This window comes from Rhea pennata, chromosome Z, assembly GCF_028389875.1.
Source record: "Rhea pennata isolate bPtePen1 chromosome Z, bPtePen1.pri, whole genome shotgun sequence".
In the NCBI taxonomy this organism is placed as follows: domain Eukaryota; kingdom Metazoa; phylum Chordata; class Aves; order Rheiformes; family Rheidae; genus Rhea; species Rhea pennata.
This window is the reverse complement of record NC_084702.1, coordinates 70,734,764-70,746,194: the sequence shown is the minus strand read 5'-3', so window position 1 is coordinate 70,746,194 and position 11,431 is coordinate 70,734,764. Positions and strand designations below refer to the sequence as shown.

Here is an 11,431-nt window from a genome sequence, read left to right as displayed (position 1 = left end):
TGCTTTGTCTTAACATGTGCACGTGTGCCGCGACTATTTAAAGGCCCAATGACTTGTCTCACAAAGTGTCTATCCGCTGCAAGTGCTGGAGTTGCTTTTGCTTCGAAACGCGTTGTCACAAAGTATAATCCCAAAATCAGTGCCCTGCTCCCCAGTCAGCCAGGAAACCCAACCCGCAAGGGCAAGCAGCAGCCCAGGTTCCCTCCTTGGCCTCTGAGGTAGAGCTGAGGTGGTTTTGGCAGTGCATTGCCTGAAAGTAGAGGCTGAGTTGCTCCTGAGCTGGATCCAGTGGGAGCTGGGCAGCCCTGCAGGACCGCAGAGGGCTGGTGGAGGTGGCAGGTCTGAAAGTCCATGCCATAGAGAGGGGATCCCTGGCGAGGCAGGCCAGGGCACGCTGTGGGGCTGCACTGTCCCCTGCTCCCGCTTCCCTGCCTCGGCACCGCCGCTCGTGCCCGTAGCAGAGCCTGCTGGGCTGTTGCCTCGTGCGGCTACTTTCCACGCTGCACGCGCTGAGTGTCAGACTCACGGGTCCGTGTTCCCCATCTTGCTCCAGCAGCACAGCAATACTGCAGGCAAAGCGTCTTGCAGCCCGGGCAGGGCTGGGTGCACCAGCCGTTGCACTGGAAAAGGCCGTGGGAAGTCCCAGGGAAGGTGAAGAGACCCCCCTGTCCCCTCACTGCTCCCCCTGCGTGCTGCACCCCCTGTGCAGGTGTGGGGCTGGGTGCAGAGCCCTCGCTGCTCCGGTGAACCGCGTCGGCCGGCGAGGGGAACGATGTCTTCTCCCTGCAAACCAGCACCCCTGCGGGCTGGGGGTGAGTGGGTGCAGGGCACGGGGGGGGGGGGGCATCCGAGAGAGGCTTTGGGGGGGTGACACTGCCAGCGTTGGCAGGCAATGCTGGCTGCATGGCTTCGGCAGCAGGAGACTCCCAAGCCCGGTGTGCAGGCTGGAGCCGTGCGTGCGGGGCAGGCACCGGGGCAGCTCCCAGAGGGCTGCGGCAGGGAGCGATGGGGCGACCTCCCAGCCCCTGCCCCGCTCTGGTGCACTGCATCACCCAAGTGCACAAGGAGGGCCAGCAGGGAGGGACCCAGGCGTCCGGGCAGCCCCCGTGGTCTGCGCAGCGGAGGGGTTGCTTGCGCCGGCAAGGCCGGGCTGGAGGGCGCGGGCTGCGGTGGCGCGTCACGGGCGGCAGGCAGGCGTGCAGCGGTGCTGAAGCAGAGCAGGCGCTTGGTGCGGGCGCTGCAAGGGAAGGCGGAGGGTCGTGAGAGCCCCACGGCGCCTTGCTGCCCCCGCACCCGCCTCCCCCGGGGGTGCACTGAGGCCGCCTGGGGAAGCAGCGTGCGCAGGGGTTTCCCCCGACTTGCACCGTTCCTGCCCCACAGCTAGCTGTCACTTGAGTCTGCCTGGCCCCAGCTCCTGAAGGCAGGGACTTCGGGGGCAGCGAAGGGCTACAGCGGGCTTCGCCCAGCCCTGGGGATGTGTCCGCATCCCTCCGCCCCTCCTGCCCGCTCCTTGGAGCAGCCCGGCCTGGCTCGGCTGCCGGCGTTGCTCCTCGCGTACCCCGGGGCCCAGCACGCCCCGCGTCCCCTGGGCCGCCCGCGGCGCGCGGACCCAGGCGCGCGGATCCAGGGCTCACGTACTCACGGCAGCAGCGGCGGGGCCAGCGGCTGCCCTCACGCGAAAGGGGTGCTGGGGCCCGGCGCCTTCTCGCAGATCCAGAGGTGCAGGTCGTCTGGGCTGGCGCACTGGCTGGGTTTGATGTTCCCATGGCTTATGATCGCGCAGGACCCGTTGGGTTTCCACTGCCAGGGCCTGGTAGGGAAATGGCGCGTCGGGGACCCCTCTGCCGAGAGGTCTGCATTGCTTGTGACTCCCCGCTTGGGTTTCAGCTGCCCACCCTTGTTTTGGGGGGGGACGTTTTGGAGACCCCAGTCATCCTCGAGGAGGCTTGGACCACCAGGGACGCTGCCTTGCCCGGCGGGTGCTGCGGCACTGCCCTGCTCTGCAGCACGCTGGCGCTGCCGGAGGCACGGCAGGGGCCGGGCACCCAGCGCCCGGCGAGACGGACCTGTTCCTCCCCACTGCCTCAGACACCGCAAGAGGAAGCGGTGGTGAGAAGGGGAGATGGCGCACGTGGCGGGCCCCTCTGCGGGCGGGAAGGCCTGATTTCCTCTTGAGGAGGAGACACGGCAGATAAACGTGGCGCTCGAACGCTTTGTCTAGACCCCGAATAAAACCTGCGGTTTCTTTTGTCCCCTACCTCTGGCTCCTGCTCACGCAGGGCCTGCGCATGCCCCCCGAGGCTTTGCACAGCCTCTGAGCTCCTCAGCATACGGCTGCTCCCACCTCCCCTCCGTCCCAGCTTGTGTCGTGCACTGCCAGGGGCTCGGACTGGATATTGGTGGGATTTAAAACTTAAAAGTTTTTAGGCCTTGCTGGAAGAGAAGGACTTTCTGGCAGGGGGTGTTACCCTTTCTGCTCCTCTCCAGTGAAAGGATGCATGGAAATCAGCCTCCGGGTACCTTTCGTAAAGAGAGCCATCGACCCAGAACCAGGCATCCGTCTCACCGTCGTCGTCCAGCTCGGCTTCCTCCAGCCACCCGTACTCGTACCAGGGGAAGCTGCTCTTGTACAGCCCGATCCAGTAAGGAGTGTCCGAGTTCTTCAGGAAGTTCTAGAGAAGGAAAAGAGGGCTTTGCGTGGCCTTCCCCAACCCCAAGTAGCTCCCCTGACCTCGTGGACCAAGTCTCCAGAGGCCGCAGGGGCACACGTGTGCCTGGCCCCGAGCAGAGGGTCGCACGTCTGCTCCGAGGAGGAGGGCAGTGAGTCCCTGCAGTGAGCATTTCTCCCGTGCTGGTGGCCAGCCCAACGGAGAAAAGCACACGAGACTCACCCAGCTGCTGCACCGGCTGCTAACACAGACCTGCCTCCCAGCTAAGGGGGGTCCTGAGGGGTGCAATCTCCCCACGCAGCCCGTCTCCCTCTCGCCCAGCGCCGGCCGCGCGCTGCGCTCCAGCGATCAGCCCTGCACCCTCCAGGCTTGCTGCAGGACTCAGTGCTGAGGTGCCCGGGTGCCCCAGGGGCACGATGCTCCCAGCCCCTGCCCTCGCTCCCTGTGCACCGTACCGGCACGGTCCAGCGAGTCCAGGATTTGGTGATCAGGAGCTGAGAAATTTTCTTATCGCACTCTGCTCTGCTGTCCTCCCAGGTCTTCTTCTCCGCCGACATGAAGAGGCACTTGTCCCTGTACATCACCCAGCCCGAGGGGCAGCAATCTGGGGGTACGGCACTGCTCAGAAGCACTCTCAGCCTGCCCTGGGAACATCCCCTGGCATTTCCCCGGTAGACATTACAGGATCAGCAGCTTCAGCCTCTGGTCCAGGCATAGTATCATCCTTGGGCCACCCCGTCCCCACCATGTGCCAAAAAGCCAGTGCCCCCGGCCCAGTGCTGCCCTGCCAAGGACTGCCTGTCCCCTGTGGCACCCCATCCTTGCTTCACCATGGCCATACCAATATTCGAGCAGGAGCGCAGGCTGCTCACAGTGCGCTCACTGGCATTGAGCTTCTTCTGCATGTCTTGCAGCTCCTTCTCCATCTTCCCCAGGGCCCCCATGACACTCTCCAGCTCAGCATCCAGGCTCCCCAGCTCCCGCTGGCTGCTGTTGCTCTCCAGCCAGGCGCGCTGCAGCTCCGCTCGGGCGCGCATCAGCTCCCGCTGCGCCTGCTCCAGGCTCTGCTCCCGCTCGCTCGCCTGCTGTGCGAGGCGGCCGCGCTCGGCCGCGTGTGCGCGGGAGGCATCCTGCAGCCTGCGGGTGACCTGCCAGTCTAGGGACAGGCAGGAGGAGCCGTGAGCCACGGCATCCAGGTAGGGGGATGCCAGCACTGTCCCCGTGCAGGACGCAGCATGGGCACAGCCAGGACATGCTGCATGGGCAGCATGGCAGGACTGAGTCAGGTAGGACAAGGCAAGGAGGTGCCCATGGAGGGTGGGAAGGACAGGGAAGTCAAAGCAGGGAAGAGTCTGGTCAGAGGGTAGGCAGGGGAAAGCAGGACAAAATGGGATGGAGCAGGACAAAGCAGGTCAAGGTAGGGCAGGGGCAGGGAGGATGCAGCAGTGCTAGGCCAGACAAGGTGGGAATGGGGAAAGGTGAGGCTGGAAGACAGACAAGGCAGAACAAGGGAGGTACCTATGACGGGCAGGGGATACAGGCCAGCTTGGGGAGACTGGGCACTGGTGCTCGCCCTGAGCAACTTGAGTGGGAGAATGTCTGCCCCAGCTATTCACCCGTGGGACCCAGCCCCTGTAAAGCTCCCTCCCTCTCCCCACACTGCCCAGCTGCCCCGCATCAGCAGGTAGTGCTCAGAGCAGCCCCTACTCACAGCAGGCCCCTAGAGAGATGGCAATGGCCAGCAGCAGCAGGCAGGCTGCCAGCAGCCCCATGGGGATGGACCGCAACCGGCACCAGGGCCCTGCAAGACACAACCAGCCACCATCATCACCTGCTGCCACCTCCGCTGTCCCCACAGAGAGCTACGAGCCTGGAAACCCCATGCAGCCACCGACCCTCCTGCCCTAGAGCCAGTGCAGGCAGCAGGGCAGCAAAGTGACAGGGTGAAGGCACACACAGAAGATGTGGGCATTTCCTCTCTTCAAGACTAGGAGCAAGAGCTCCCTGATACACCCCCAATACCCATGCCTGGGTCTCCCCAGGGTACCCCAGGCTCCGGGCAGGCACTCACCTGGGCCGGGCTGGGCCCCCTGCCCATCCTGCCCAGCAGGCGCCTGCCCCTGCTGCATGTTCTCATAGGGACTCTCCGCCTCATCCATGCCAAGGGCTGTTGGAGGAAGGTAGGGGAGAGCAGGTGAGTTCTGCAAGATCCAGGCCTGGGGCAGGAAGCACTGGGGCTCCTGGGGACTCTCACCTGCCTCCAGCGCCTGGCAGGGTGTGCTGCGTCCCACGGGCACCTTGGCAAACCTCAGGTCAGCGTAAACCACGCTCTGGGCCATGCAGCTGACTGTGTTCCGGACACCACCAGCTCCCACTCTGCCAGTCCTCACTGCTCTGCGCTCCCCCGCGGTCACACTGTCTCTCCACGGTGTAAAGGAGAAGTGAGGCTGCTTTCTGCAGAAGCTACAGTTTGCTCAGAGCTATGCCAGATGGGACCAGTGAGGCACAGCTGTGGCTACCAGCACCCTCCTATTGGCCCCAGCATCACCAGCGTGTCCCCTCCCACAGCCTCAAAAGAGGTCATGATCCCCAGGGCCCACGGCAGGGTTGTAGTTGCACAGTCTGGAGTTGGGGAGTTGGGCTGAGCCCTGGGGCAGGGTCCTGGCAGTGCAAGGACAAATCTAAATTCCCCCCAAAAACCAAATTCCTCAGTCATGGGAGAAAGAGGTAGAGCAGACCAACTGTGATGCAGGAGCATGTTGCTCTTGAGCTGTATGGATCAAGACCTGGAGATCTTCAAGAATGTAATTTTCCCATTACTCCCCTCCCCACTCTGGGCCTTGGTCCATATTTTCCTCATATCTAACGTGACTGTCCCATGTTCCAAATCCTGTCACTGCCTCTTAACCCATCTCTGTCCTAGAGGGGCCTCCAACTCTGTTGTTTCTCCAGATCCCCATCAGACAGCTGCCAACAGCAATAAGGCCCCCTTCGCCTTCCCTTGCCCAGGCTGCACAGCCCCACTGCTCTCAGCCTCTCCTCATCTACCCCAGCCTCTAGCCGCTTGGCATCTCGCTTAGCTAAGCTTCATGTAGGCACTTTCATGGACAGGACAGATGTGCAAGGATGCTGGTGGAGGAGGGTCATAGCATTCTAAGGCTGCCCTCTAGCATCTCTTCAAGGTCAGTGCAAGTCTTTCATGACTAGAGGAAGGAAAATACCATGGCCAACTTCAGAGGGAAAGAAGAAGAGTTGAAAAACTTCAGATTGAACAGCTTCCGCTCAGTCCCAGGAAGAAGATGCAGCATGTCCTCCTGGGTGCCTGGTTCAGGCAAAGGGAGAACATGATGCCAAGAGGAATTTGCCAAGAGCAAGGGGTGCCTGCCCAACCTGTCTGCCTGCTGCCATGGGTCAAGGACTAGGTCAAGGACAAGGGAAGAGCCATGAGTGTCCTTTATTGTGATCATTGCAAGGCTTTGGACATGGTCCTTGTAGTATCCTCACTATCAGACTGAGGAGATCTGGCCAGGAGAAGGGGAGAACAAGGTAGGTGGAAATACGATTGGGCAGGAGGACTACATGGATTGTCATCAGTGGTACCCAGTCCATCTGGTGACCAGTCACTAGTGATATCCCTCTGGAGTTGATTCCAGGACCAGTACTTCATTGGTGCCCTGGATGAAGGATGGGGAAGACCTTCAGCAAGCTGACAGGTGATACCAAGTTGGGGGAGTGATGGGTATGCTAGAGAGCAGGGCTGCCATTCAGCAGGGCCTGGAGAAATGGGGTGATAAGAACCTCTTCAACCAAGGGAAAGGCTTAGTCCTGCATCTGGGAATGAGATATCCCCTACCCCATAAGGTGCTGGGGTCAATGGACAGGCAAGGAAACAGCTGTAGGGTTGGCAGAACCTCTGGAGATCATCTGATGCAACTCCCTTGCTCAAGGAGGGTCACACAGAGCAAGTTGTCCAAGACTCATCCAAACAGCTCTTGAATATGTCCAGGGGCGGAGACTCTACAACCACTGGGCAACATATTCCAGTGTTCAACCACCCTCACAGTAAAGATGTGTTTTCTTATCTTCAAGTGGAATTTCCTATATTTCAGTGTTCCTGTGTTTTCCCACAATGGCAATGATCAAACCCTGGAGCAAGGCCCAGACAGAGGAACATCTCCATCCTTCATGTGACCAGTTCCAGAGCAACATGCTCCCGCATCGCAGTTCACACTGCTGTCCCAGAACGGGGTTCTGCCACCCGGTGTGCAAGCGCCCAATAGACACACGGGGTCGAGATGTTTGTTGATTTCATTTCTGTGCAGAGACGGGCGCTAGGTGGTAGATCCGCAAAGCTAGCACGCCTTCTCCCCTTCTCATTTGTTATTTATACACACTATTCAGGGAGTACTTTATACAAATTTTTCTATTGGTTACAGTTTCATTACCTCAGGTATTCGCTCTGCGCTTGCACTTTCACCTTCCTGTTAATTAGCATAGGAAGCAGAGAAGAAGGCGGTAACATCATTATCATGTCATTTCCATCTCATTATTCATTTAGCGGCCTGTGGTTTAATATGTTAATAAGCCTGATGAACCTAAGGTTACTCTGGGTTATTCTGCTGTTTGTGCCATGTCTACCTCTCACACATTCTTCAAAGTGCTGTGGTTTCCTCAAGGTTATTCGGCTGGAGCTGGTTGTCCTTTGCAATACTATTTGATGATATCCTCTCCCTTGTCCTTGGGTCTTGTTAACCATTTGAGGGTTTCCACAGCATCGCTCCAACAACACAGCTCTAACCCTGACGAAGGCATTTGGATTCATTCTTGCCCCACATTGAGCCCTGCAGCTCTGCCCAGGGTTCAGTCCAAAGCCTTGACTTCACCTTATGCCACTCAAACCTTGTCCTGGGCGCAGCAAACTGTGACTGCTTTTGGGGCTATAGGAGGGGACAAGCTGATGGTACTGGAGCCAATGGGAGGGTGCTGGTAACCATGGTCAGGCCTCGCTGGTCCCACCTGGCACAGGCTTGAGCAAATGTAGCTTCTGCAGAAACCAGCCTCACTTCCCCTTTATGCCTGGGAGAGACAGCACGACCACGGGGGAGCGCAGAGCAGTGGGGACAGGCAGAGCGGGAGCTGGTGGGGCCCGGTGCGGTCAGCTGCATGGCCCAGAGCGTGGTTTACGCTGACCTGAGGTTTGCCAGGGTGCCCGTGGGACGCAGCACACCCTGCCAGACACTGGAGACCGGTGAGAGACCCCCCCCGGGCCCCCTGGGAGCCCCGGAGCTGCCCCCCAGGCCCGGACCTTGCAGACTCACCCGCTCTGCCCCACCTGCCCACAGCCCTGTGCGAGGACGAGGCGGAGAGCCCCTACGAGAACGTGCAGCCGGAGCAGGCGCCCACCGCGCAGGACGGGCGGCGGGCCCAGCCCAGCCCGGGTGAGCGCCCGCCCGGAGCGCGGGGCACCCGGGGAGACGCGGCGGGGGGCAAGGGGGCGGCGGGGCAGCGGGAGCTCCTGCTCCCGCCCCGCACGGCCGGAGGGCAGGGGACGGGGGCTGGCGGTGCGGAGGCCCGTGGGGACCGCGCTCGGCCGCGGCAGCACGCGGAGCCGGGCCCCACCGCGCCGGGTCGCGCTTCGGGGCAGCGGTGTGGTCGGGCTGCCCCAGCAGGGCCGGCGGGACGGCAGGGCACGGGAGCGGCCGCTGGTGCCCGGCCGCCGCGGCAGCGCGTGCCTCCGGCCCCACATCCCTGGGGAGCCGGGGCGGCGCGTGGGCCCCCACGGGTGCCGGCGGCTGCGGGCAGCAGGGCCGGGGGCTGCGCGGCGGCTGCAGGCTGGCGGCGCCGGCGCGGGCTGATGCGGCGGCGGGTCGTGTGTTGCAGGGCGCTGGCGCCGGCTGCGCTCGGTGCCCGCGGGGCTGCTGGCCGCCTGCCTGCTGCTGCTGGCCACCGCCCTGGCCCTGGGGCTGTGCTGTGAGTAGGGGCTGCCGCGGGCGGGCGGGCGCCGCGGGCAGGGGGCGCGGGGGGCCGGCGGCGGGCGGGCGCCGGGGGGAGGAGGGCTGCGGGCTGCGGGCTGCGGGCCGCGGGCCGGGCAGGGAGCGCCGCGGGGCCGCCCCAGCGCGGGGCTGCGCCCGGGGCCCCCCCGCCCCGCGCCCCGGCCCACGGCTGCCCCCGCCCGCGCCCAGACTGGCAGGCCGCCCGCGGGCTGCAGGACGCCTCCCGCGCGCACGCGGCCGAGCGCGGCCGCCTCGCGCAGCAGGCGAGCGAGCGGGAGCAGAGCCTGGAGCAGGCGCAGCGGGAGCTGGCGGGCGCCCGAGCGGAGCTGCAGCGCGCCTGGCTGGAGGGCAACGGCAGCCGGCGGGAGCTGGGGCAGCGCGACGCCGAGCTGCAGCGCCTCGCGGAGGCCCTGAGGTCCGCGGAGAAGGAGCTGCGGGACGCACAGGGGCGGCTCGAGGCCAGCGAGCGCGCCGCGAGCAGCCTGCGCGCCTGCGTGAGCACAGGTGGGGCCGCGGCCGGGCGGCGCGGGGGGCGACGCCGTCCGCGGCGGTGCCGGGGACGCTCCCGGGCTGGGAGCGGCCCTGAGCGCTGCCCCTGTGCCCAGGTTGCTGCCCCTCGGGCTGGGTGCTGTACAGCGGCAAGTGCCTCTTCATCTCGGCGGAGAAGAAGACCTGGTGGGACAGCAGGAGCGACTGCCAAAGTAAAACCTCCGTGCTCCTGGTGCAAGGCCCCTGGCCGTCGTGGACGCTGCCGGTAGGAGGGAGCGAGCGTGGCTGCGGCCGCCCCGGCGGGCGGGCGGGCGGTGGCAGCGGGTGCCGGGGCCGCGCAGAGCCCCGGGGGGCGAGAGGCAGTGGCAGGCGCAGGGCTGAGCCCGCGCGCGCCGCCTGGGCGCGGGCCCCCGGGGCTGCGGGAGGGTGCTGGGGGCGGCCCCGCCGCCTGCCGCCACGAGCCCCGGCTCCCCGGCCCGGCCCGGCCCGGCCCGGCCGGTGGCTGCTGCTGCTGGGCCCCCGGGCTGGCGCTGGGCGCTGGGGTGGGCACTCAGCAGCTTCTCTCCCCGCAGGCTTTTGTGGCAGCGCCGGGTGCCCAGTACTGGGTTGGTGTGAAAGTTCTTCAGCGTTTGAAGATGCAGTTGATATGGCTGGACAGCAAATTCTTTGAACTGTAAGTGTAGCAGTCCTGGCTACTGGAGCCAGGTCCAGTTCAGCAGACCTAGAGGTGCTGGGTCTTTAATCCCTCTTCCCATTCATAGCTGAACTCTCACCAGTGCTAAACTACGGCGAACCCTGATAACCTCCTGGCCAGTAGTGTCCCCATCAACTGGAGTCACCATCCCTGCCTCACTCCGGGATGCTCCCCAAGCTATACTGGGGAAGGAGTTGGCTCTTCTCCCCCAAGGATACGGCCACACTAGGGGTGGGTGCACCATCTGATGGGAGCAGAGGGCAGGCCTGGAGTGGGAGGCATGGAGGCTGGGTACCCTGAGCTGGGTACCCCTGGGAGCAGTGAGCCAGGGACTCAAGAGGACAGAAGAGGAGCTGCAAGTGGTCTGCCCCTCCAGACTGGCTGTCCACCACGAAGGGTTTAATGGCAGAGAGCAGTGCCTGCAGAAGGGTGGCAGCTGGGCACACTTGGCCCGCACCTGTCACAGTTCCAGTGCAGCACGGTCCCCCTCACGCACAGCACGGAGGGAGATGCCAGTGGTGGAGTGGGAGGAACGTGGCTCTTCCTCAGACTGGTCCCAGTGGCAGGCGCCCTGGCCTGCCGCAGCAGCACTGGGGCCTGTGGGAACAGGCAGCCACAGTGGGAATGCTGTCCCTGCTCCTCTGAAATGTGGCCTCCCTTCCAGATATGAGAAAATGTCAGATTGTGGACTATCAAGTGCTGGGAAAATAGAGAGTACAAAATGCATGGAAAAACACCCGTGGATCTGCGAGCAGGCCCCAGAGCCGAGCAGTGCATCCGACAAGCTGGTTCCTCTCCTCACCAAGGGGTGATTGCGACTCCCTTGCCCCAGCCCAGGACCTGGGGACAGGATCTTTGGCGGCACTGAGGAGACACCCTCACCTGTGTTGCGATGCAAGCACACACATTGCACCTTACCTCAACCATGTTGCAAAGCTCTGAGGAGAGGGTTTGGGAAAGAGTCTACATTTTAAAGCAAGACTTTTGGAAAGCAATTGGTATTTCCCTCTCTCACACTCATGCCTGCACTTACACCCTTAACACCTGCCCTCCGACACATGAAGGTGCATACCTGCATATTCTGGCCAGCACAGCTCATGGCACCCCAGGGCAGGAGATGCCACTACCAAGCCATACTCATATTTGCTACATTCGTCTGAAGCTGTCAATTGTGTGCTCCTTGTGATGTGTCTTTTGCACCTTTTCAGAGCTATGAATGATGTGCCATTTGTGTCCCCACCCTGTCCCGCTCTGGGAGTGTTCTGGACTGCCTGGGTGCCCCTGGCCTCCTGTGTTGGCTGTTGGCAGCTCCTGTCTTGCCCTTTCTCTTCCCACTGTCGTCTGCCCATGTCCTCAGCCTGTCCCTTGGTAAAGGCTGGACCTTGCTTTCCTACTCAGTGTACCCAGAGAAAGTGCAGGCAGTGGTGCCATAAACATGTGGCGGTGCTTTCCTTTGTGCCATCTCCACCACCATTCTTAGCTCCCCACTTCCCCACCTTGGGGAGTTCTGCCTGACACCCTTGGCTGGGCCCCTCACAGCATCGCTATCCCTGCTGTGGCCCAAGGACAGCTGCCTACATCCGAGT

At 63.0% G+C, this 11,431-nt stretch overlaps 2 protein-coding genes across 2 annotated transcripts; one reads left to right on the top strand and one right to left on the bottom strand.

Annotated features, from left to right (window-relative positions):
• Positions 1-1,671: 1,671 nt before the first annotated feature.
• LOC134153948 (B-cell differentiation antigen CD72-like) lies at positions 1,672-5,008 on the bottom strand. The gene is made up of 7 exons (XM_062600517.1): positions 4,924-5,008; positions 4,741-4,836; positions 4,381-4,470; positions 3,511-3,825; positions 3,125-3,273; positions 2,521-2,672; positions 1,672-1,810 (listed from the first exon to the last, which is right to left on the bottom strand). Exons 1-7 carry the CDS (start codon positions 5,006-5,008, stop codon positions 1,672-1,674), a joined length of 1,026 nt encoding a protein of 341 aa, XP_062456501.1.
• Positions 5,009-7,832: 2,824 nt separating this feature from the next.
• On the top strand, positions 7,833-10,745 carry LOC134153807 (B-cell differentiation antigen CD72-like). The gene is made up of 7 exons (XM_062600238.1): positions 7,833-7,917; positions 8,012-8,107; positions 8,550-8,639; positions 8,852-9,166; positions 9,268-9,416; positions 9,724-9,824; positions 10,510-10,745. The coding sequence occupies exons 1-7, from the start codon at positions 7,833-7,835 to the stop codon at positions 10,655-10,657; spliced, it is 984 nt and encodes a 327-aa protein (XP_062456222.1). The 3' UTR covers positions 10,658-10,745.
• The last annotated feature ends 686 nt before the right edge of the window (positions 10,746-11,431 follow it).